The 27034-nt window shown below is 46.8% G+C and overlaps 2 protein-coding genes across 2 annotated transcripts in view; one reads left to right on the top strand and one right to left on the bottom strand.

Moving 5' to 3' along the window:
• The window catches only part of LYPD1 (LY6/PLAUR domain containing 1), a 313810-nt gene extending 312772 nt beyond the window's left edge, over positions 1-1038 (top strand). The window contains exon 3 of the mRNA XM_086957061.1: positions 803-1038. Within this exon, the coding sequence (XP_086813187.1) occupies positions 803-1038 (236 nt within the window). The remainder of the gene's footprint in view (positions 1-802) is intronic.
• The window catches only part of GPR39 (G protein-coupled receptor 39), a 1208112-nt gene continuing 1181186 nt past the window's right edge, over positions 109-27034 (bottom strand). Inside the window, exon 3 of the mRNA XM_086957060.1 lies at positions 109-1842. Coding sequence (XP_086813186.1) covers positions 1316-1842 — 527 coding nt within the window. The 3' untranslated portion in view covers positions 109-1315. The remainder of the gene's footprint in view (positions 1843-27034) is intronic.

The raw sequence follows: 27034 nt of genomic DNA, 5'->3' as shown, positions 1-27034 counted from the left end.
CACCCTCACTTAGAAACAACTGAACAAAAGGGCCTTTTTATTTCCGTGATTCCTTTATATTCTTTTTGACAGTTACTCCACAAAGAATGGGTGCACTTGACATTAGCATTTTGTAGAAATCATCAAAAATAATTTATTTTCCTCACGTTCTTTGGGGAACTATTCTCCAATTCACATCTACATGGTACAAAAGTAAAACATTGCATTATGTTCAGAACAAAATGGGACCCCGTAGAACTAATTAGAAATGAGTGTATAGTTTTAAGAAGATGGAATAGCACCTATACCTGATCTTCGGATTTAATTCAAAATGTTTTCTTAAATCACCAGTTGCTGTTTTTACTAAATAAGAAGAAATTCAAGTTAGAAAGTGCAATGTTTAAGATTAGTCCCAGTGTGATCCTATCTCAGATATTATTTATGCAAAAGTTAAAGCTCCACAGATGAAGTGCTTAAGTTGTGACAATCTGTGGCCAGATCCTGGCAAAATATATGCATGAATGTAAGCAGTCACTACTCATTATACCCCGAGATAATCGCACTTTCAGTTACAAATTGAGAAAATGGTATTACTTTATAGCTATAATTTGTTGCTTTTAAGCTATCCAGGGACACTTTGTACAGCTACACTAAATTATAATAGGTGGGAAATTGCTGCTTTTACTTCGATGTGCGTTGCTAAAGCTCAGTAAAATGTGAGAGCATCTCTAGCAACATCCTACCGCTTTATGATACTGTCAGATATGGGATTTGTAATGAAATGGGGACTGGTATCCTATTAATACATATTTTTTTCTTATAGGAATTATGTACCGGAAGTCGTGTGCCTCCTCAGCGGCTTGCCTCATAGCATCGGCTGGATATCAGTCTTTCTGCACCCCGGGGAAAATGAACTCGGTTTGCATCAGCTGCTGTCACACATCCCTCTGCAACGGACCCCGCGTCAAGAAGAGGGGCAATACTGCAGCGATGCTGGGGGCAGGCCCGCTAAGCGGAGCCCTCGCCTTAGGCCTGGCTCTGTGGCAGATACACTGCTAAACTGAAGACTATGACTCAGCTGTGCTGCTCTCACTTACTGCTTATCTTCCATACCACCCATGAGAAAGCAACTCTAGGCCTACAGAGAGAAAGTCTTTATTTTTAATAATTAATTTCCATTAATGGGTGGATGCCCCAATGTGCACTTTAAGAAGACTGTTCGGCTCTACAATCATCTCGAAGGCAATATGGTTGGTTAAAACAAGTATTTAAGAAGATAAGGAACTATCTAAAGTCTGTCCTCCTAACCACATTAGTTATTTTTTTGATTTTCCACTTATATTTCAGTTTCTGAAAGCCCATTTCTTGCTGATGGTTTTCTCTCCAGGCATGGCACTTGCAAGTGTACTTCTGAGATGGCATCTGGCAAATCCTGAAGGCACTCCTCAGGACTGCAGTCAGGTTCAGGATTACTTTGAAAAGTACTTAAAGCATTCTGGTTGGTTGGCCTCACAGAAGGATATTGTCTCGAAGACATGAACAGCAAAGGGCGCTTGTAACTGGTACCACCACTGGAGCTTGAGTCCAAGTTTGGCATCAGAAGCTTTGCCTTATTAGCATGCTCTATGGTCAACCGACAGCGTAGGACTTGCAAGAAAACCTTTCGGAACTGTTTGGAAGAAATATTGTACAAGAGCGGGTTCACCACCGAGCTTAGGTAGAAGAACGTGTCGGCAATCGGCAAAAGAGTGATGTAGGCTCTGAAGTACGTTACTGTCCAATCCTGTTTTGGTTTTGAAGCAGCCATGATACGAAGGATTTGATTGGGCATCCAACAAACTGTCAGGGTTACAACAATCAGTCCTGTGAACAAAGTAGAGAGAAGAAAAGCTATTAAAACAACCAATAAAAATGTAGGCTTGCACTGAACTGAATTATTTGAAAATTATACAGATTTTTCATTAGCCCAAGCCCCCCCCCCCCCCCCGCCCCCCTTCCCCGAAGCAGGTTTTTCTACTTCCAGCAAACATCTTAACACAGTCACAGAGTTAGAGCTGTGGACAGTCATCAAGATCATTAAATCTGCTTCAAGAGTTTATGAATACGTGTTTACATATTGATTTAAAATGTTCTTTTACTGATATTTGTATCGTAGATAAACACCACTTTTTAGAGGAGTTTATAACTTAGAAAATGTCATTCTTAAAATATCACATTTATTTTGTTTGCAATTTTATTACCCCGCCCTCCAGAAAAAAAAAATGTAATTTGTAATTTTTGGGCTGATTTCTATAATTATTGTTGTAAAGCAGTGACCATTCGGTTCCGATTTTCACATCAAAAATGCAAATAATAAAAGACTGAATGTACAATTTGCAGAACTGAAAAACGGACCCACGCTGGAAATGAAACACGTAGGATAGTCTTATGATTTCTTGACAGAGAGGAAATATGTGTATTTATTGGACAGGTAATTATATATATATATCTGTGAGTGCATATTACTTTTTAATTTATACGTAATATAAAAAGATTCAATATGGAAACTGGATCTGTTACAATGACCTTGTGAAAGGTGTAGTAAACAAGTAGACTGAAGTACTGATGAGCTACAGGATAAACTCACAAATAATTTACCCGAGAAATACCAACTTGGTATCATTCATTTGGGCAAAGTAACATTAACCAGGAATCCTAATTACATTTTCAGCTTTGGTTTTTCTAACCCTAAGGGACAGTGAAACCTTGAAACCCTGACAATCATGCCTAATTATACATGAGTTTTCTTTAATACTAACTACCATATCTTGACTTACTGCCCAAGTTTCGCATTAGCTCATAAAGAACATCCTCTGTTCAATATAAATGCTTCAAGGTCTGATTTGTAACCTCATTGATAAACTGGACAGTGACACTACACCGGCCCTGTCTGTATTACTGCAAGAACATTTCAAGCCTCACCTATTGCCAACAACATTTGCCACCAGGAACCAGAGACATAGGTAGGCTTTCCTGTTGGCGGTGATCCCCAAGCAGCACAGAAGAGGGCGCAGTAGCTATACAAGTAATGTTGGCGGTCTTCCACTCACACATGTGCACGTCCTCTCTCTTAGTATTGTCTTTCCTAACCCAGCTTTCAATGTTCTTTCTAAGAAACTGAGCGCTGTTAATACTGAACCTATCAATATCAGGGTCACAGACTACTTGGCTTTAAGAAAAAACCTCATATGCCCTTTCTTTTTGCAACGTGCAAGTGACCCTTGAACATAATCAAACATTTAGAAAGTCATTCAAGATGAAGATCTAACTTTGAATTCCGAATCTGATTAAGTGTCAGTAAAATCAATATCCATCGTTCCAAGTCGAAGGGTTTAACATATGTCACCCTGATAAAATAATCAGAGATTATTATGGGTCCTCAGTTACATCCCTCACAGACTGTGGTACTCTCTACCTGGGGATAGTCTAAAACCATCTGACTATGCTGCAAATTATCAAAAATGTGGGAATTCTGATGGCAGAAGGTCCTTTTTGGTGGGGTTGTGAGAGACTAAAGAATTTCAATGACAATGCCAGATGCAGATTTTAATTACTCTGTTTGATATATATGTGTTTCTCTGGAACAGCGCGAGATTACTTAAAACAGAAGAATCTTCCTGAAAGGGAAAGGTCTGTTTTTTCAAGCTATAATCTCTGCGCTCCAGAACCATGTCACCTTATTTCGTAGGCTTGGTTTTGCCTACCATGCATAGTGGCTACATTCCTGTAAAGGCAAGCTAACCCTGACCACCCCTTACCCCATCCTTAATTCTTAACCCCAGTCTTAGCACCTACCCCAGTTTTAACCAATTCCAATCCCATCAACTTTAGTTTACACCATCCCTCACACAATACCAATTCTGAACACTAACCCTAAGTAGAACCTAGGCCTAGCCTTAAACTTTTCATGAAGTCTATCTCTTGCCTGTAACCAGCGCTTAATTTGAGCTGGTGGTTTCCAGTGTACCGCACCAGAACCTGTGACAGTATACCATATGATGACTCTATGTGTCTATTTAGAAATTAGCAAAACAACAGCTATCAATTAATTCAATATACATTAAAAATGACTAATATCTACCGCCCAAGCCACTGTTATGGCGCTGGATGGCCTTGAAGAGTCTGGATTGCCACTTAGTTGTTGTGTTTGCACTGTCATTGGCAGTATAGCCTTAGAGTAAATGGTGTTAAAAGCTGCAGGGAACTTTTGATGAAGACACTGGAACTTATTTGTTTACTAAGTAATCACTTCTTGTAACCATGTATTTTTTAGTCTACTTTGTTCGACATTTTAATATCTTTGGCATTCTTCTTTTTAGGTCTGCACTTTTCTACTTCTTTCTCTGTTTTTTTGTTACTCTACCTTATAATTTTATTTGTTTGCAAACTCCAAAAATCTAATTAATTTTAAAATGCCAATAGTCTAATTGGACAAATCACAGGTGTTACAATGTAGTTGGTTAGGCCACAAGCAGCCAAGTGAAGGATTTTATGTATGATCCAATACCACAGGCTTGGCCTTCTTGTGTTTTCTTTGGTAACCTACATGTTTCTCAAGTCAAACGTTCTGCTGTTGTGACTGAGTGGCCATGTGCAGTTGCTTTAGATTTTCAAGTGTGCATTTTGAGAAAATTGAAGCTTCCATTGTCATTAGGTACACATATGATGATTGATTCACACTAATTGGAGGGCCAAAACCCAACATGAGAAGTTTGGAAAATGCTGTTCAATGCAATGCTTGGTAACATAGTGTTAATATACACAGCTTAAATAACTAGGACCCTAAAATGCAGGCTGATATTGGCTATATGCAATCTTATACTCTATTTGTTGTTCTGGAAATACACAAGTATTCTTACCACTCCCAGGTCATGCAGATTGTAAGTTCTCTTCTGTGATGGTCTGTTGGATTTCAGTGCAAATCTGCTCTGATTTAGCTAACGTGTTATTTTCCAGAATGTCGGTGTGCCAAATGAGACCACACAGAATGCCATAACTGTTATGAGTTGTAAAGTCGCCTACCCTTAAATTCAACACGTGGAAATTATTTGTCATAAAGTGTACATGGTGTAGAAATGACAGCTAGATGTCTCTTTCATATCCAACAACTGAACTGGCTCACAAATCCACAAGATTTCATATCACATGTAGCTACTGTGAATGCATTACTCATACTCCAAATATATACTTCAAATTGATTAGGATTTTGCAGTATCACATTAATGCAGTTTTGGAAATTTATTCTCAGAAACGTCAAGATATAGTTTAAGTATTGTTTTGAAAATAACATCTATTTTGTGTAAAGAATATGCCCGGTGACAACCAAATAGACTATAGGAAAAAAGAAAGCAGAGCTTACATTTTTTATAATTTTATGTTTGTCAACTTTAATATCCTCCGTTTTTGCTCCATTGAAAATGGACTTTATGTGTTTGGGCAAAATGTACCAAATAAAATCCAATTTTTAATACTTCTTTGTGTTTCTTCAAAGTTTGAATGATTTTGTTTTCCAGGAACAATGAAAGAATAGTTGTTTAGGATAGTGTAGGATGATCATCTAATGTGGAAGACATTGGGAATCCAGCGGGATGCTGGTGTCAATTACAAAATGTAGAAGCAGCAGGAAAACAAGCACTGGTATTGCCTTGGCAAGCCCAATCTAAGTTCAACTTTCTTTGCATTACAAGAATTGAGGCATTTTCCAATTAGGGATATAGTGCTACATGTATAAACTAATTTTGGGTTCCTAAACGGGTCAATTCGCAGAATTGGCCAGTTTGCGAACGCAAAAAGGCTTTTTATATGTGTCAAAACCCATTCTGCAATTCGGTAACCTGTTACTGAATCACAAAATGGGTTTGCGATTCAGTATTTGGAAGGGGCGTTTTTAGGGCGTCCCTTCCGAATAGCGAATTGTAACAATATATTTGCGGTCACAAAACATTTGCATTTTACCACCCATTTCAAGTAGCCGCAGTAGCTGCACATAAGAGCGGTGAGGCCGGTTGGGGGGATTTTGAGAGACGACCACAAGGGGAAATTAAATAAATAATGAATTTTCCCCTGTGGTTGTCTCATGAAATCCCCCCCAGCTGGCCTCACCGCTCATACCTGCAAAGGCTGGGGCTGACTGCAATATAGGTGGCAACCCATTCGCAAATGGGAAAGGGTTCCTAAGGGACTGGACTGGCCGTAGCCGGCACCTGGCATTTCCCCAGTGAGCCCCAGGGTGGGGGCCGGTTTTGGGCCGCTAGGTTTTTTGTTACCGGGGGGCGGCTGTAACCAAATCGTCCGAAACCAGCCTTAGCAAACAGCTCGGCCACACCCCTCTTCCCCCCATGGGGGCCGGCCAAGTAGTTTGTCAGTGCTGTTTTTGATTCCCAGTCCGACCTTACCCTTCCCTTTTGGGAATGGTAGTAAAAACGTTCTTTAAGAGCAAACAGTGGTCCCATGGACCACTGCCTGCTCTTAAAAAATGAAAAGAAAACTTTTCATTTTTCTTTTTTTAAACGCAACCCGTTTTCCTTTAAGGAACACGGGATGTTTTTTAAAAAAAAGATTGCTTTATTTAAAAGGAATCACGGACATGGTGGTCTGCTGACCCTAGCAGGCCACCATCTCTGTGATTTTAGCAATTCGTTGGGGGTATATATATATATTTTTTGTTTCATCTCTCTTTATTAGGGATTTAATACAAAATAGGGGAAAAGGTAGATGGGAAATGTATGATACATGGAACAAACAAACATTGCATAACAGGTAGATCACATGGTAGAGGGTGAAGGGAGATGGTAGGCAAAGTGGGGCAGGGAGTGGAGGGGGGGGAACGGGTAGTGGAGGGGGGATCCCACAGTCCCTGGGGTAAGGAGAAAGGGGAATAAACAGTGCCAGGGGAAAGGAAGAGAGAAAGAAGGAAGGAAGGAGGCAGAAAGGGAGGTTTGAGGGCAGAGAAGGTGGGGGAAGAAAGGAGGGGAGGAGAGGGGACGAGCAGGGGATGGAAAGCATGCGAGTACCCATGAGGGCCAGAGGAGTACAGAAGGAAAAGGGGAGGCTAGCAGTAAGTAAAGAGGGTATTCCGCCCGCCATGGGCTGGCAGCACCTAATTCCCACCGCCCTGGAGGAAAGGTGCCCAAAGTGAATTAGGAAGGTCGCCACTTTGTCCTGCAGATTATAGATGACTCACTCATAAGAGACTGTCTGATCATGGCCAAGATTCATTCGTCATGAGAGGGGGATACCGGGGAGTGGCAGAGAATGCAGTTCTTTATTTTTGCCAGTGCCATGTGAAGTAAGCGCCTCTCTAGTCTCAAGATGAGCGTCAGTCGTAGAAGTTGTGCCACAGGACCAAAGTGCACAACAGAGGCGTTGGTTAGGGTCTCCCTAAAAGTGGTGCCAACTACCTCCCAGAAGGGCCTGACTGCATTACAGTCACAGAGTATGTGTAGCAGATCACACCAATCACAGTCACAGACCAGCAGTGTGCGTGAGGCAGCAAGTAAATTTGTCCGGCCCAGTGCTAGTTATGTAGGAACTTGAAGGGGCAAAATTTCAAACATGCCTCTCTGGTGCTACAATCCAGCACCTCCATTATCTCTGCACAGTTCTATAGTTCGTATTCCGCTTGGAGCCTGGTTTGCTTTTTGATGGAAAACTGGCCAGTAAGGGCAAGGTGAAGAGATGGTGACTTAAAAGGTTGTAGAAGCCAGTCATTACCTCCTGGAAATGACACCATTCTCCTGGGGTATGAGACCATAGGAGAGGTTGGAAGGGAACAGGGGCCTGTGCCTAAGAAACAATGCCACAGCAGGAGGCACTACCAGGGATGGGAGGGTGAATTTTGTGCGGAGCCTTGCAAAGGATTTGAGGGCACCCTTGTCAAGCACTTGCAGAAGTGTGGGATACCCACATTGCGCCACACACACCAGCTCAGAACTTCACCACTGATGCAGAGGCCGAAGTTACCCAATAAAGGAGTGTGCTCATGGAGGTGAGTGTCCACCTTGAAGAGGTGGGGAGCTCTCTGCCATGATTTGGGCATCATGTGGATCATCGGATTGCTGGGATCCAAATTAGGGGCCGTGCTCGTGCATGGGGGTAGAGCCCCGGTAGACAGTATAACAGGGTTCATTCTACTGTTACCCAGAGGGGACGGTCTAGCGTCCTGGAGAACATGTGTGCGAGTTGCCCCAAGTGAAGGTCCAAGGCATAATGTTCAACCGAGGGAAGACCCTGGCCACCACAGTAACGATGGGCCATGAGTTTGTCTCTGGCCACAAAGGGACGGGACAACCCCCAGATGAAAGACCGTATACATTTATCTGCTTCCTGCAGCTCTGAAATGGGCACCAAGATGGGGATCAAGCCGTGGATATAGGCGTATGATGGCAGTGTCACCATCCTGCCTGTCTGTACCCTTCTCCAGAGCGAGAGGTCAAGGTGGGTCCACTTAGCAAAGTCTAGCTTCAAGCATGCAATCAGAGGGTCAAGGATGTCCACCATCATGCAGTCCAGCCCCCGATTGATGTAGACCCCGAGGTACGTTAGGCAGGAAGGGAAAATTGGAGACTGCAGCTCTGGTGGTCACTCAATACATTTGGCAGAGCCTCTCTCTTATCCCAGTTCATCCGGTAGCCTGAGAGTGTGGCAAAGTCAGAAATGACTTTCAAAATGACCGGGAGGGAGTGGGAGAGTTCCGAGAGTGTAAGTAGGATGTCATCTGCATAAAGATCGATGTTGACATCCCCACAGGGATTAAAATGCCGGTGAATCAGAGGGATTGATGAAGAGAAGCCGCAAGAGGATCCATGTGAAAAGGAACAGGAGGGGTGACAGTGAACAACCCTGTTGAGTCTCTCCAAGAACCAGGAACGGGTCTGAGAAGGAAACCCCTGCAGTTGACCTAGGCGTAGGGCGAGTCATATAGTCACCAGACTTTAGCTATAAAGTCCTCTACCAGGCTGAATCTATAAAGCATCACAAACAGGTAGATCCTGTCAAATGTCTTCTTGGCATCCAGGGAAAGGGAAAATGAATCATCGGGCGTGTCCTTGGCAGACCACTTGGTGTGGGCAAGAGTAGAGGTGGTGTCTGGAGGAATGCCCAGGGACGAACCCCACCTGCGTATCATGGATCAGGGGCGGGATCACTGCCCGATGGCGTGCCGGTAGGACCCCTTCAAGGATCCTAATATCCTCATTGAGCAGGGAAATGGGCATGCAGCTCCTGCAGAGTAGGGGATGCTCCTTGGGTTTGGGGAGAACCACAATTACAGCTCTGTTTTAGATGGAGCCAAGGGAGCCTGTTTGTTCCACCCCTCGGAGGCCTCATATAGAGAGTCCACCACCTCCTCATCCGTCCATTTATAAAACTCTGCAAGAAAACCATCTTCCCGATGGGCCTTGTGGTGTGGGAGCCTAGAGATGTCTTGCGCTATTTCCGTTTTAGTGATGTCCCCCCAGAGCAGTCTTTGCTGGTCAGCTAGAGGGCATACTTGGCCTCAGAGATGTATAGTACATTAAGGTCCATGCACGTCTTCTCCAGGTGATGCGCGGCTGGGGTCGTGGGTTGGCAGTAAAGAGGTGAGTGAGAGATGCAATGTGGAGCTCTGGGGCCTTCTATTTTGTTGCTCTCTGGGCATTAGTGAGAGCAGTGTCTCATCAGCTGGCTCTCGATGGTTACCTTGGTGGCTGCGAGGCAGCACACCACTTGTTGTGCTACAGGTATGTGGAGAAATGGGCCCGCAGTTGAGTCCTGCTCTGGGGGTTACAGTAGTGTTGGATGTTGAGGCACCTGGGTTTACGCCTGGGGAAAATATCTCCAATTCCAGGGAATGGGTTGTCGGTCTGTGGTCCAAGATTGTACCATCCAAGATCCGCATTTCTCAGGCAAGAGCGACCACCGGTTGGAAGACCAGAAAGTAATCTAAATAGGATTTGGTGCCATGAACCGGCGATAAGAAAATGTACTCCCAGTAATTAGGTTGTGAGAGGTACCAGAGATCCATGAGGTCGTGGTCCGATGTGACATGCTCTAAGAGGGCCTGATTCACATTGTGCTGACATCCAGTGGGCTGGTGTGATCGAGGACCGCATCTCCGGCTAGGTTGCAGTCCGCCCGCATAAGTCATTGAGCAGCCTCCATTTCAGTGAGGAGGCATTTGAGGAAAAACTTGCATTTGAGGCCCATTGGTGAGTATACTGACCTAACGGAGAGTGGCTGCTCGCCTATACGGAGCTTGATAAAGCATAGTGACCCTCTGTGTCGGTTCAAGTCTTTAGGGTAGTAAAGGACAAGGACTTGTATGGGAGAATCTCTGCGTCGAATTACCTAGGCTGTCCAAGACCTAGCTCCTCGACCAGGTCGTGGACAACTACTATGGGCCACCTTTGCCTACCAATCATGCTGCAATTTCTCTGTTTCCTCCTAAACAGGTGTATCTCTTGTAGTAAGGCCACCTCGATGCATTTAGACAATATTTTCTTGCATTTAATGAAGTGTGTGAGACCACTGACGTTTCAGGTGAGGACTTGTGAGGACCCTCTGTCTCCACCATTTGGCTTTCGCCCCTGGACACTTCCGAGTAGCTGTGCGCTTTATAAATGGAGGTTAACATAACAAAACAACATAACTTGTAAAAGCGAGGGGGCTTGGAGGCATTAGCGGCCATCACGTTGTGGTGGAACCAGTGTGTGGGGGAAGGTAAAAGGAAGAAGAAAGAAAAAGTAGGAAAAGGGGAGAGAGGAAGGTTAGGAAAAAAGGGTGAGCAGTGAAGATAGAAAGAAACCCCTGAGTGAGGGGGAAGTGGAAACGGGCTGCGGCAGCAGGGAAGGAGAAGAGGGGGAAAATAAGGAGGAGAAGATGGGGAGGGGACAAGAGAGGGGGACAAGGTGAGGAATAAAGATCGGGCAAAAACTCGGTTATGTGGGTGCACGCAGTGAGCGGGAGAGTGGGTCAGGTGGAGGGTGGAGGAGGAGGTGAGCTGGCATGGAGCCGAGGTTGTGCCCTTGGCGGGAGCCGCAAATTGTGTGTTGCAGGTCTAGACTTGGGAGTCCATGCATGCCGAAGGTCCCAAGGGGGGTAAAAAGTGGGAAAATGGGTTGCCAGGACAGTGGGAGAGATGTGGAGCCAAAAGGAGACAGAACCAGAAGCAGGGACATAGGGTCCTAGTGCTCCAAGGGCACACCGTGGGTGGATGCAGACAGCACGTGCGGGAGGAAGGGGTTGCATGGGTGTGTCAGGAATGCCAGCAGGCTAGGAGGAGGACATCAGAAGAGCTGGGGAGACAGCGTGGACAGCGCAGGCTACAGAATGAGGCTACAGAACAAGTCCCCATCTCTCCAGGCAGCAGAAGCCCCATTGCAAAGGGGTGGAGGGAATGCAGTGACAACCTGAGCGACAAACCATCAAGTCGGGACATACATAGCATGCATCGAAAGGTGTGGCAAAATATAATGAAACAGTGGAAGAAATCGCAAAACCTGGCAAGACATAGAAAACAGTGCAATACATAGCAAAACAGATAATTGCAGAACATTGCAAAATATCGCTAAAAAAATGCGCGAGCACAGCAAAACATAGTAAAGCTGCATTGCAGGTAGTAGACAATAAGACAGCAAGAATATACTGAATGTCCTGCAGGGCAGCGGCTTAAACAGAGGTCAGGAGTTGGAGCAAAGAGCCATTAGCCTCAGTCGGGCTGGGTTTCAGCAGGGATCGGGACTTATCGTGGCCCCAGTTGTGTATGAGGTCTGCCATCACTTTAAGGGCCATGTCCTTGCCTTCTTGTGAACGGGCTGAACAGTTGAGAAGTCTGTTGATGGGGCAGCCCCCTCTAGGGCTTGGCTCCTTCCCGTTGAGGGGAGTGCTTGAGTGGGTGGGTACGACAGGGGAAGCCAGAGGCGCAATGTCCATCCTGTGCTCTGAGAGGCCACCCAGGAACGAGCCAGATCACCCGGGTCTAAGAATTCCTTGGACCTGCCATAGCTCATGAACCACATGCGTGCTTGCTCAAACAGTCCAAGTTTGATGTCCTGTTTCTGCAGTTGGGATCCAAGGGCCAGGAAGGCCTTCTGTCTTTCATTGGTTTCTCGAAAGAAGTCTGCAGCTATGCAAATCTCATGTCCCTCGAAGAAATGAGGGCAGTGGGAGCGGGCTGCAATCAGGAGCTGCTGTCCCTGCTAATGGAGGATGAAGCAGGTGATGAAGGGTACACCCACTCTGATGCTGCCAGGCATGGTGGGCTGAGGCAATAAGCCCTGTGGATTTCTCAGAGGAAAGAAAGTCAGCCTGTGAGCATGGAAGGAGGTCCCTGAAGAAGCATCCGAACCCTCAGCACGTTCCGGGAAGCCACAAAAACGTGTATTGTCTCTATGACTCCAGTCTTCCAGGTTCATGATAAGCTCCCCGTCGGGTCTGGAGGTAATTGAGGTGGTCCTCCACTGAGGAAAGACAATGCTCCACCCCCTCAAGTCTAATCAAAGCCCACTATGTCGGCTCAGATAGATTTGGATTCCAGAGAGATCCGACATCTTGGTGTCCTTCCACTCCATGGGGCTGCCGACCGTGGAGATCTCTTGGAGTACGTGATCCATTGTGGGGTCTGGCAGTGGACATAAGGAAGGTGAAGCAGTCGAGCAGAGGACGCTGCAAGTATTTCAGCCACGGGGGACGGTGCAAGATGACCTCCATAAAGAGTAGCTGGCAGATGGACTTGCAGGTGGGCATCACTGAGCGTTGGATGAGGAGGAAAGGAGCCAGTGATGGAGAAAGTGGGGGTGATGGTCAATTGATGGGAGGACTCGGGCCACTCACCCCTGTGCAGGCTCCTGTAGATTCAGTCCCTGTGCAACTCCTGGAATTGGACAGTGAAGCCATGGGCGGGCCCTGGCCAAGGCAATACTCCATGAGAAGGAAGTGGCACTGTACTGTTGACTTGGGGGCCAAATACTCCTCAGTCAAGGCGATGCGTCCCTGGAGCCTCTGCCTCCTGGCGAGTCATGGAGGCAGTCAAGCTCACTGGCCTGCTGCCTCTTGGTGGTGTTGATATGTTGCAAGTGGGCCTTGTGTACCATCCATTGAACACAGTGGTACAGGGTGGATAGAAGGTGCTGAGCTACCATGAGTTGCTCCAGTAACTACACAGATGGTTCTGACCGCTTTCCAGGGGAGAGAGGAGCTCATACAGTCAACAGGAGGGTCCTGGTGTGTGGCAAGGGGATGGCCTGAGGCACACCCAGTCGGGCCCTGAGGCAATGTGTTGCGGTCTCATGGCCCTACATGAAGCTGCCATGCCACCCGACACCCCAGAAGGCCCACCAGCAGTGCAAAGTTCGATCAATGACCCAGCTCCCCTCTATACCCGAAGAAGACTTCCTCTCCCTTCTAAACAAAGTTTCATCTGGCTCCCCCACTGACTGTTGCCCCCCGGCGATTCTCCGGGCCGCTTTTTCGGCCTGCCCTACTCCTCCATTAACTCTCTTGAACAATTCCCTCCTGCTCGGCATGGTCCCCAGTCAGTTCAAGAATGCAAAAGTGGTCCCCATACTAAAAAAACCCAATGCCGACCCTTCGGTATTGGGTAACTTTCGTCCCATTTCCCTTCTTCCTTACCTTAGTAAGGTACTTGAGACACATGTGACCAGCGTCCTCAGCTCCTTCATTGAGGACTCCAACTTTCTAGACTCCCAGCAAGCCGGGTTTAGACCTGCCCATTCGACAGAGGCGGTTATCCTCTCTGTCATGGAGGAACTCCGTAGAGGCGCTGACTCCAACATCAGTCAAGCCCTGGTGCTCCTAGATCTGTCGGCGGCCTTTGACACGGTCGACCATACCATCTTAGTCGACCGTGTCAAAGAGGCGGGTATCACTGGAACGGCCCTTAACTGGGTTCGCTCCTTCCTGGCGGACCGCCACCAATCAGTCCGTCTTTCCCAGTTTACGGCAGGCAGGACGAGGGTCACCTGTGGTGTCCCACAGGGTTCGTCCCTGTCACCCCTTCTTTTTAACCTGTACCTTTCCCCCCTGATCCGCTCCCTCCGCGGCAGGAATGTCACTGCATTCAACTATGCAGACGACATTCAGCTCGTTTTCAATCTCGACTCCTCGGATGAAGCGGCCCAAGATTTCCAGTCCACGCTTTGCCATATCAGTAATTGGATGGGCGTTCATCATCTTAAACTTAATCCCGACAAGACGGAGCTCGTTCTTGTCGGAGGCCCATCCAATCCCTGGAACTCCACTTTTTGGCCCCTTTCCCTTGGTCCCCCCCCCCTCCCTGCTGACAAAGTGAAAAGCCTGGGGGTTTAAATCTCCCAGGACCTATCAATGAAGCATCAGGTTAGTGCCACTGTGTCTTCCTGTTTTTTCCAGCTTAGGAAGATCCGGAAAATCGCCCACTTTCTGACTACTGAGGCCCTCACCCTAGCACTGTTGGCATTAGTCATCTCTCGGATTGACTACGCCAATGCCCTGTACGCTGGCATCCCACAATATCAAATTAATAGACTACAACTGATACAGAATCAGGCAGCTCGCCTGATTTATCACCAACCAAAACACCACCACGTCCGTCCCCTCCTCAAAGCCCTACACTGGCTTCCAGTCTCAGAGCGCTGTAAGTTCAAACTGGGCTGCCTGACTCATAAATCTTTGGCCGGCATTGGTCCCTCCTTTATTTCCTCTCTCCTGCATCCTTATGCTCCCTCTAGGCTCCTCCGCTCTTCTCATCTTGCGCTCCTCCAGACTCCCCGTTTTAGACGCAAAAAACACGGAGGCCTCAGATTCTCCTTTCTGGCACCTTCATTCTGGAACTCCCTCCCGCTGGAACTGAGACTCTCTCCTTCCTACCTTCACTTTAGGTCTCTCCTAAAAACTCATCTCTTCCGTAGCATCAAGCCTTCCCCCTCCCGCCCTCTGCCTCTACCAAACAAGTGATCAGCGCCAAGAAACCGTCCGGTGAATGCCGCGCTTTATAAGTAATTTTTACATTACATACATTACATTACAATGGAGGGCGAGCCAAGGTTCCGGAGGAACCGGGGGTGCCGCCAGCAGTACTGAAAGGTGGGGAGGAGGTGGAAAAGTTCTGTAGGGCACGATAGGGCTGCGTGGTCTGGGCAGGCAGAGATACTCCTCTGCTGATAGTGTGGCAGGTCCTCCAATGAGAGGAGGTCCCCTCATGCAGCCAGTCCATGACCGAAGGACTGTATGTTGCTGCAGGTATGACCGAGGGGATTACTGGGCAAAAGGGGCCGGTGTATGCCTTGTCCTCACATCTCACAGAGCAGCGCAGCAGGCCCTAAGGCAGAGAGAAAAATCAGCGCTGATCCAGCATGTTGGGCCTCTTCGGGTGGTGCTGCTGGCCCAAGGGAAAGGGAGGCTAGCACTCACACAAACTGCAAGAGGACCCCAGAGTGTGGCAATGGGAGGGCTGGGGCCTCTTTGTTCAGACCTGAAAGTAACATGGGTGGTAATGCTCGAGCAGGCCGCCGGCCATGTCGCAGCCACATGGTCCTCAGCCAGGGCCCGGTGCCTCAGTTTAACTGCCAGCAGAGCGAGGGGTGTTGTGTGGAAGGTGATCCCCACAGCGCTGTCAGGTGAGCCTGAGACACCTCCAGCAGTGTTGGCCAGGAAGGAGAAAACAGAGAGGAGTCGAGTTGAGGCCCTCATTGATGAAGCTGCACCTCCTGGGAAGACGTAGCCTCTCCTCTCCGGCAATACAGTGGTCCTGCCAGTGGGGGAGAGGAAGACCTCTACCACCCAGCAGTTCAGCAGTCTGACGGGCTGAAGGTTGACTCAAACTTGGTCTGGGGCAATACGAGGCACCAGGGGCAGTGTATTTATAGCCTAAATGGCTCCCAGGACTTCGCTGCCATCCCTGAGGTTGCTCTGGTGAGTGAAACCATTACAATAGCTCACTGAAATATTAGAGCAATTCTCCTCCCAGTTTCAGGGTGTGGGTGTAGTGGAGATGAATGCTTTAGTAGGTGAATACTCTCAAATTTGCAAACTTGTAAGAATTTACAAGTATCTGTCAAACACATCCCCACCCTATATACAGTGGTATTTTTACTCTTGTCAAAGATATGAAATCCTTGGGGGATATTCTCAAGGACGTGCGATAATCATCGCCAAAATAGGTCAACGCAATTTTTGATATCGCCATCTATTGCGGGAAAATAATGCAGTGTTAACGTCGTATTCACAACATGGCGATAACATGCGATAGTTTCCCCATAATGCGTCAAATGTCCACAATAAAATGGCCATGACGGCAATAAAAATCTAAAGCTGAAGGTGAAAAAAGTGGAGATGGGCCCAACTGCGGTAGAAAAATCATTGATAAGCTGCGCCAGGCCTGCAATTCACACACGTCAGGCGGGGAAAATCACTTTAAAAGCAGAAAAAAACCCACAAACAAAACCAAAACAACTGCAAAACACAATGGAGGTAGCCGGAACAAGTACAGAGGACAACCAGAACCCCACAAGCTCCACGGAAGACCAGCCTGGGACCTTGGGGTCAGGGAAGGGCAAAGAGAAGAAGAAGAGAAAGACGCGGTTCAGTCCGCAGGAAAATAGGTTCCTGATAACGGAGGGGATAGAACACCATCAACTACTGTTCATCACCTCCACTGTGTCATTGGCAACAAAAAATGGAATATGGCCGTCAATCGTGGACAAGGGGAATGCAGTCGGAGTTGTGAGGAGGACAATGGAAGACATCAAGAGGCGCTGGAATGATGTGAAGCGCTAAACCAAGCAGAAACTCGGCAACACCCTGAAGGCTGCAATGCAGACTGGAGGTGGGAGTCCAGCGCCAGAGGAGGAGTTGGATGAGATGGAGGAAATGGTGTCCTGTGGAGACGGTGGCAGGAGTTGGGGGACTAGACACTGCTCAACATGACCTGACACACAGCAACAGGGTAAGTAACGACCACCTCACCCTACATTCAGCAATTGTGTGGCAGAGGTGCCATGACATGGATAGTTTGTCTACATGGCTGGCCATGCTTACCACAGTTACTTGTGGTGTTGTGTCTGGTAGGTGATTCAGAAAAGGGGGTGGTGATGGACAGAGTATCTGAATTAAGCAGAGCACTCCTACCCAGTCAACAGATCTGGGCTTGATCCATCACCGTTTTTTAGCTCACTGCACCATCCCAGCTCAGAGCCTGGCTACATGCAAATTAGTCTGTACCTGGCCCAGTGCATCATGGGAACAGGGCAGACCAAACTACCAAGCCAATTCTTTTACTGGAAAGGAAACAAGCTTCCAGGCTTCCGGGGACCGGTTTATGGCATTACAGCAGTCTTCGGCCCGGCTTGCTTGAATCCTGATGGTGCAGTGAGCAAGGGACTCACATCTGAGCATACCCTTCCACGCTTATGGTGGACAAACGATTCAGAAAAGGGGGTGGTGATGGACAGAGTATCTGAATTAAGCAAAGCACTCCTACCCAGTCAACAGATCCGGGATTGATCCATCACTGTTTTTTAGCTCACTGCACCATCCCAGCTCAGAGCCTGGCTACATGCAAATTAGTCTGTCCCTGGCCCAGTGCATCATGAGAACAGGGCAGACCAAACTACCAAGCCAATTCTTTTACTGGAAAGGAAACAAGCTTCCGGGCTTCCGGGGACCGGTTTCTGGCATTACAGCCGTCTTCGGCCCGGCTTGCTTGAATCCTGATGGTGCAGTGAGCAAGGGACTCACATCTGTGCATACCCTTCCACGCTTATGGTGGACAAAACGATTCAGAAAAGGGGGTGGTGATGGACAGAGTATCTGAAATAAGCAGAGCACTCCTACCCAGTCAACAGCTCCGGGCTTGATCCATCACCGTTTTTTAGCTCACTGCACCATCCCAGCTCAGAACCTGGCTACATGCAAATTAGTCTGTCCCTGGCCCAGTGCATCATGGGAACAGGGCAGACCAAACTACCAAGCCAATTTTGTTACTGGAAAGGAAACAAGCTTCCGGGCTTCCGGGGACTGGTTTCTGGCATTACAGCCGTCTTCGGCCCGGCTTGCTTGAATCCTGATGGTGCAGTGAGCAAAGGACTCACATCTGAGCGTACCCTTCCACGCTTATGGTGGACAAAACGGTTCAGAAAAGGGGGTGGTGATGGACAGAGTATCTGAATTAAGCAGAGCACTCCTACCCAGTCAACAGATCCGGGCTTGATCCATCACCGTTTTTTAGCTCACTGCACCATCCCAGTTCAGAACCTGGCTACATGCAAATTAGTCTGTCCCTGGCCCAGTGCATTATGGGAACAGGGCAGACCAAACTACCAAGCCAATTCTTTTACTGGAAAGGAAACAAGCTTCCGGGCTTCCGGGGACCAGTTTCTGGCATTACACCCGTCTTCGGCCCGGCTTGCTTGAATCCTGATGGTGCAGTGAGCAAGGGACTCACATCTGAGCATACACTTCCACGCTTATGGTGGACAAAACAATTCAGAAAAGGGGGTGGTGATGGACAGAGTATCTGAATTAAGCAGAGCACTCCTACCCAGTCAACAGATCCGGGCTTGATCCATCACCGTTTTTTAGCTCACTGCACCATCTCAGCTCAGAACCTGGCTACATGCAAATTAGTCTGTCCCTGGCCCAGTGCATCATGGGAATAGGGCAGAACAAACTACCAAGCCAATTCTTTTACTGGATCAGAAACAAGCTTCCGGGCTTCCGGGGACCGGTTTCTGGCATTACAGCCGTCTTCGGCCCGGCTTGCTTGAATCCTGATGGTGCAGTGAGCAAGGGACTCACATCTGAGCATACCCTTCCACGCTTATGGTGGACAAAACGATTCAGAAAAGGGGGTGGTGATGGACAGAGTATCTGAATTAAGCAGAGCACTCCTACCCAGTCAACAGATCCGGGCTTGATCCATCACCATTTTTTAGCTCACTGCACCATCCCAGCTCAGAACCTGGCTACATGCAAATTAGTCTGTCCCTGGCCCAGTGCATCATGGGAACAGGGCAGACCAAACTACCAAGCCAATTCTTTTACTGGAAAGGAAACAAGCTTCCGGGCTTCCGGGGACCGGTTTCTGGCATTACAGCCGTCTTCGGCCCGGCTTGCTTGAATCCTGATGGTGCAGTGAGCAAGGGACTCATATCTGAGCATACCCTTCCACGCTTATGGTGGACAAAACGATTCAGAAAAGGGGCTGGTGATGGACAGAGTATCTGAATTAAGCAAAGCACTCCTACCCAGTCAACAGATCCGGGCTTGATCCATCACCGTTTTTAGCTCACTGCACCATCCCAGCTCAGAACCTGGCTACATGCAAATTAGTCTGTCCCTGGCCCAGTGCATCATGGGAATAGGGCAGACCAAACTACCAAGCCACTTCTTTTACTGGAAAGGAAACAAGCTTCCGGGCTTCCGGGGACCGGTTTCTGGCATTACAGCCATCTTCGGCCCGGCTTGCTTAAATCCTGATGGTGCAGTGAGCAAGGGACTCACATCTGAGCATACCCTTCCACGCTTATGGTGGACAAAACGATTCAGAAAAGGGGGTGGTGATGGACAGAGTATCTGAATTAAGCAGAGCACTCCTACCCAGTCAACAGATCCGGGCTTGATCCATCAACGTTTTTTAGCTCACTTCACCATCCCAGCTCAGAACCTGGCTACATGCAAATTAGTCTGTCCCTGGCCCAGTGCATCATGGGAACAGGGCAGACCAAACTACCAAGACAATTCTTTTACTGGAAAGGAAACAAGCTTTCTGTTGCGGTGATTGTGTGCAGTGTCGGCAGGGGGCACAAGTAGGACATGTGTGCAGTCAATTGTCCCCAACACTTGCCAGAAGCCAACTATGGCGTAGAAGCCTTGCTTGATCTCCAGTTGTTCCTGCGTAGTGTGGGGGAAGTGAAGGTGCTGGGGTATCAAGCTGATGATGGCATCCAAGACAGGTGTGAGGAACTTTGATAGGGCTGGCAGTGAGACACCTCCGACTCTGGCAGTTGTTGGTTGAAAGGTATCAGAGGCCAACAGGTGCAGCACAGCCAGCAGCTTTGTCTGCGGAGGAATGTTGGTTCTTTGCTATGTTGGTACCGACAGCCTGTGGGCAATGTGGGTCAGGATGCGGAGGATAGTTGTCCATTTGAGCCTGTAGAGCTCAACGACATCCTCTGGCGTTAGGTCTGTGAGGCTGGTGGGTTTTCGGAAGGTCCGCTGTCTTGTTCTGTGCTGCCTCTGGGGTAGTCCGTGGGGGGTCAAGGGGTGATGGCAGTGGGTGTTGTGGCCCTCTTGGGTCTTCGAGCTGCATGATCATTAACTCCATGACATGTGTTAGTCTTCAGATGTGGCTCTGGGCTGGGCTCCCTTTTATATTGCAGGTTGTCGTCCTGCTTAACACCAGTAGAAGGAAGGTGTTAAATCCCTGCTGCAAGCGTGCCTTATTGCCTGTTTTTGGTTTGCATCGCCGATCTGGCTGATCGTTGAGAATATTGTGCAGTGGTGTTTTCATGTGTTTTTGCACAGGAATGCCATCTCTGCACATCATTAGCATTAGTTGTCGCGCACATCGGTGGCAATGTTTTTTGATGCAGCTATCGCTGAAAAACTGGTGAAATCAGTTGTCTGCACCAGCTTGGGAATTGGGCGATAAATCTATTGCCCATTTTGCGGTTCTAAAGTGCTGATAAATTGGTAATAAGTCCTTGAGAATATTCCCCCTTGTGTACAATGGGAATGGGGAAGGAAAGTTCCCTAATTTGTGGTAGTGCAGAGAAGGAGTTTCTCTATCAGCAAAATGTTGCCTTTGTGGCAACAAAAAAGCTACACGTGAACATGTGACACCTTTAAATACATATGCTTACTAAATTTGTGCAATAAAAAGATGTTTCTATATGGGAGTAATTTTGAATTAATAAAGAATTCCTGAATTAGTCGTTAAAAGATGCAGGAGCTCATTTGCAAGCCCCTTGTGTCATCGGTATGTCACTTTTTCCCATATAGCTGGGTCTGGTGGCTTAGTGGACTAATGCGTCCACTGCAGCGGCCTGTGTTCGACCTCATGGTCACAGGATCAAATCTTGGTGGGTCCACTCAGCCTTTCATCCATCTGAGGTCGATAAAATGAGTGCCATTGAGTTGAGTAACAATAAACATCCATTATTCAGCGCCTTGAGACCCACGGCTGATAAGTGTGCTTTACAAATATACGTTATGTTTTATATTAAAAGTGATGCATCGGCAGCACAAGGGGCTTGTACATAAGCCCCACAAAATGGTCCCAGTTTCCCAAGGTTTTCCTGGAATTCACTGAAAACTCTAAAAATGTTGGTCATTTACTGGAAAAATCTAGGTGTAAGCATTTAAGAGAAAATGCTTGACATTTTGAAAATGCCTAACTTTTTCCTTTTTGAGAATCCTGGGGCATATTTACAAGGCATGTACACCCCTGGCATGTCCATTTTTGTGATGTTCTGATGGCACGCAGGGCTTAGCCATATCTACAAGGCCATGTAAAGCCACCCTGCATGGCTTTTCATGGCCTTGCAGATATGGAGTACGGCCAAGCAGAGCAAGTTGCTGCCTTGCCTTACTCTGGCAAAGAGTTGATCCAGCTTATGCCTGCAACTAAAGCTTTAAGAAATGTCCTGTGAAAAATTGCATACTTCACCACAAGCTAAATGTGCACATCAGACCTTGTAAATATTACTACTTTTGTGCATATATTGGTACTTATATAGATGGTTGCTCCTGCCAATTCGACCTTACCAAGTGACATGCGCATATATGTATGTGTAAGTTCATTTCAGTTTTTGTTTATATAAAGCAAATTTCTCCTTTCAACATTTATCCCATCCCTCCTCTCAGTGGCTCATCCCAAACCTTTCTGACTACTATGATCCCACCAAACATCCTTATCAAACTTTCTCCTCCGTTTTTTAAGCTGTGTCACTCACAGGCCTACACAACCACTAATTATAAAAACAACTTACTGCTTCCCCTTTCAAACCCATTACCATCATTCTATCTCTACTCTAAACTCTACTAAACACACAAGAAATCAATAGCACAAACCTAACACAACTAATGCACAAAGAAAATAAATGTACTAATCTACTAGCTATTAACCTCTAATATTGTGTTCCACATAGCAAAGCACTTCAATGCCTTATCACGGGTTTTAAGTGCTATATAAATACAATTTACAATAACAATAAATCCAAGCTGTTAACTTTGGACATTAGATTTAACTCTCTCCTTGGCACCTCTATCGGTCTCAAATACCCAATGGCCAACACAGCCCTTAACCTCAACATCATAATGATTCACCTTTATAACATGCAAAGAATTTTAACCTCCAACCCTCCTTTCATAGACTCTACTCACCTCTTTCCAACCACCGGAGCTTACACCCCGTGTCCTATTGAGGCCAGACCCAATATGCTACTCCTCACTACACACCTTGAAATAGAAGTGAACACTTGCCCCTCAAGCTAAACAACCAGCCTGCCTATGTGCACTCAAGGGAAGTCTTCTTCATTTTGGATCTGTCAAGCAGCTGCAAACATGTATGACACACTTGCTGATCTTACACCTCTCCTTCTCGCTCTCTTCAGAATAAAGCTGTATAACACCACCATCCCATTCCTAGGTAGCATCTTGCAAGCAGGATACATCAAACTCTTTGAGAATGGTGAAACCAGCCATGGTAGAGAAGTAGCACTAATCCACCATACAAGCACTACCTGCACAAGTTAAAGAATGCACTACAGAGCCCCTGGAACCCATGCTTATCATATGTGCAACTGGTGCCACATTCTGCTTTTTCCCATGTGTAATCTTTAACCCATCTAAACAAATACCTGAATCCTTTCAAACTGACCTCTTGGACTTGACACAATTTATAATGGCCTAGTTGAGGTGTTCTGTCATCCTTGTAGACTTCAATATTTGAGCTGATGACCTCCTGAACTCTTGTGCATAAAGAACCATGGACAACACAAATAATCTCGATTCTCCTAACTGATCTATTCTTCCACATGTAATGCTTGCTACAGTTTTGAACTACTAATCTCTCAAGTCTTGAATTTGATCTTCAAAGACTACTAAACTTTATTGTTGTCTAACCACACGCTCCTCTATCTTGGCGCCTTGATGCCCTTGGGCTAAGTTGCGCGGTATAAGTTTCCTTTCATTCGTTCATTCATTTATTGAAAAGTTAGTTCGCAACACAAAAAGATCAAAACCTCCCTTCATGCCTATCCTAGATATAAATCCTAAAATATAGTCACACTACGAATATCTTTGACGACCATGCTGTTCAGGGATGCACTTCTTTAAAAGTCCTGCATAACATTCTCAAACACATCTGATAAATCACCACTGATGAATTGGGAAAGCTTGATCCACTCACCCTATGAAGTTAAACATTCTTTGAACAGTGCAGAACAAATGGCTCTCTGAAGAGCTACATCTCTTAAAAAGAGAATGTTAAAATATAGAAATACACTTGAAAAGCAGGGGCGGCTGGTGACAAGTGGTGGGGCGTAAGACAATTGTTGTACTTTACTGCGTAGCAAGCGAGTTTGAACCACCTACGAGGGGTTTGGGGGGACTGTTAACCCAGAGAAATTTTTGACGCCCCTATGAAGGAGACGCCACTGCATTTGTGTGTAACTTTCATGTCACAGGTTCTAACACCAAGAGGGAAAATTTAGCCATTCATCCACAACAGATTGAAAATGTACTTTTATATTTACTTGCATTGGATGTTTTTCTTAGCCCCAGACATGTTGACATGCATGGGCCTCTGGAAGATTTTGGTGATAACATCAACTACTATTTAATGGCCAGGAGTCATTATCGATTTTGTGCATTATAGGTAGATGGTGACTATTTTTTTTATTACCTTTACTGACCATTTGAATGAAAGGCGAGGTGATTTTAAACAATCCTAATCAGCAGTGACTTGTAGCCTTATTCCCTCTCCGTCCTAATTGGACATAAGCTTTGCGTGTGACGATGATAAACCATTTGTAAACCAGACGTCAGCAGGGTCTGTGACTGATGATAATAGTAAGTCAGCGAAGTCTAGTACTTACTTGACAGCGCTACTTTCCTTTTTGTGATTCCTTTTTCGTGATTCTTATGTCAAAGCAGAAGGCCACTTTAGTTCGAAAGACTGTAGGGTGGGTACACCTGTTATTCCAAGCAGCTTTTTAGAAGCAGCCTTCCGAAAATAATACAAATGGCATGTATACTTTTAGCACTTCAATACTCCACTCGCCACTGCTGATGCAATTAGAGAGGATCTCGGGTAGAACAGCTTTGCAGAGTGGCGCATGTTGCAGGTCAGAGGGCAGAGTGCAAGGTTGGAAGAGTAAACCCGCAGTTAGGCGATGAGAGTGGATCAGAGATCAAAAATGACAACACAGATTTGTTACACCCAGCTGTGCACATAGCTCAACAGTTGACCTTTAAGTTTGATTCGGAAACCTAAGCTTCCATTTTACCCTACTGTGCCTTCATATAAAATGAAGTGTTTGCTTTTTGGTCACGAAATTCCTCCGAAATTCTCCCCATACTTTTTCAAAATAGACCGCAAGTTCACAGTTTACGCGCCACCAAACCTTTCATATTACATAACTAAAGGGACCGTAGTAACCGGCAGAGGGGTCCACTGCGGTGAAGCGTCGTTCCCACGAGACTGTACCTGGATTTGGAGAATGAACCGGTACCCCCTGCGATGCCAGATCCCCGCGCGCGTACCTAGGGTGACTGACAGCAACCTGCAAACGTTGGGGCATATTATCAAGGGATTTATCTCTGCTTTTTTGGCTTTAAAAGCCAAGAAAGCGGAGATAAAATGATCTCCCTATCAGCAACAGGGTGCTAACACGCAAATTCGCATGTTAGCACCCTTTTTCTCTGCGCTTCCCCTTGCATCTCTAATGAGATGCATAGGGGGCGTTCCAGAGAAAAATAATAGGAGAAATGTTGTTAAGCGACATTTCTCCTATTATCAAGGATATCGCTAACCCTGCTAATGATAAAAAAAAAGCGCTAACCGCGGTTAGCTCTGCTTTTTTTACACCTGGTATTTTCCTGACTTAGCCATGATATCCTATGGAAGGTGGATATCATGGCTAAGTTTGTGAGCCCCTATCATCAAGCTAACGCCAAACTTCGAGAGATTATCGTTGGTTTTCCAGTGATAATCTCTCATTTGGTAGTTAGCGCGAGGATTTTTATCACTTCTGAGATAAGCGTTGCTAATAGCACGCTATCTCAGTGATAAAAATCCACGCTACCCGGCGATAAGTATCCTAGCGCTAAGTGCGCTTGGCGATAATTATCGCTGGGGTTTGATAATATGGCCCGTTGTTTTTCCAGTGCCGGACCACCAGCTCCTCATCGAAAGGCTGGCAAAAGTTGGTCTAGAAGGCACAGCCTTATCCTGGCTCACATCCTTCTTGACACAACGATCTTATCAGATCTGGGAGAAAGACGCCCGTTCCTCCGAAATGTCCCTCCAATGTGGTGTGCCTCAGGGCTCCTCCCTGAGCCCTACATTATTTAACATATATATGTCCACATTGGAGGAAGTCATCACCCCTTTCGGAGTGAGTGTCATCAACTACGCTGATGACACACAATTAGTGGTGTCTTTGTCCCACCCTCAACATCAGAAAGCCGATCTTTTTAACTGCCTCACGCAGGTCCATCACTGGATGAATACATCAGCGCTAAAATTAAACGGGGCAAAAACCGAGGTCCTTGTACTCGGCCCAAAAGGAACCTCACTTCCTTTGGACATGTGGCCAACATGTCTAGGTCCTCCCCCAGACCCAAAGACAGAGGTGAAAAGTCTGGGTGTCTGGATCGACTCGGAACTCTCCTTCGCCCCACAAGCAAAAAAGGTCGTAGGGACCTGTTTCGGTCTGCTAAAATCCCTGAGGAAGGTCCTGCCCCTTCTTCCTCCGAAATCGCAAAAACTTTTAGTCCAGGGTCTTATTATTTCGAGACTGGACTATAGTAATGCGATCTATTTGGGTGCACCGGAAGCAACATTGACTAAATTGCAGAGGATCCAGAATACCGCTGCTCGGATCATTACCAACACCCCGGCCAGATCATCGGCCAAGCCTGCCCTCAAACTCCTGCATTGGCTCCCCATAAGGGAGAGAATTAAATTCAAAGCCCTGTGCTTGGTGCACAAAACCCTGAACAACCAAGGCCCTCCAATTCTCCGAAACTTCATCACCCCTTACAGAGCCACAAGATCCCTTCGCTCTAATGCAGAAAACCTTATTAATGCCCCAAGGTTTAGGAAAGCACGGTCAGGGGGAAGACGGTTCTCGGTCCATGCGGCCCGCCTTTGGAACTCCCTCCCGCGAGATCTTCGTCTGGAACCCCAATACCTCCGTTTTAGGAAACGATTAAAGACACATCTTTTCCCCTAGCCTTATGCCCTTCCCGTAAACTCAGTCCTCAGTCATGTCTCTAAGGTTCCTCAGCGCTGGGATACTTCCGGGTGACTACGCGCTTTATAAAAATAAATAATAATAATAATAATAATAATTTGTGTAATGTCGGTAAACCTGCAGGGTCTGATGAACCGGAGCTCTTCAAACGCCCCCCCTCCCACACTATACCCCCGCCCACACAACAAGCAATTGAAGCAAATCAAAGCCTTTGTCTGCGATAGAGAAATTGAACAAGTCCACTTCCAGCTCATTTAAAACAACAAACTATCCTATCGTGGTCTGCCGAGTCCTGGGGTTTAAAAAAGGGAAAAGGCTTACCTGCACGAGTGTGGTTTGAAACCAAAGCTGCAGGCGCCTTTAATTTTCCAGCAACTGTGTCCGCTCCCGGGAATAGGAGCTGCCTGCCAATCTGAAAGTAAATGCGTAGCCACTCCCTGCACTCAGTGCACTCTGAGCCAGCCCTGCCCCTTCCTATTACCCTGAGTGGGGCTCCACTGACTGCGCCCTGGGCCAATTCATTATCTCCCCATTTAACCCCTTCACTGCGGTGGCTATTC

This window comes from Lissotriton vulgaris, chromosome 2_1, assembly GCF_964263255.1.
Source record: "Lissotriton vulgaris chromosome 2_1, aLisVul1.2, whole genome shotgun sequence".
NCBI lineage: Eukaryota > Metazoa > Chordata > Amphibia > Caudata > Salamandridae > Lissotriton > Lissotriton vulgaris.
The sequence above is the reverse complement of the archived record's forward strand: the minus strand, read 5'-3'. Positions and strand labels throughout refer to the sequence as shown.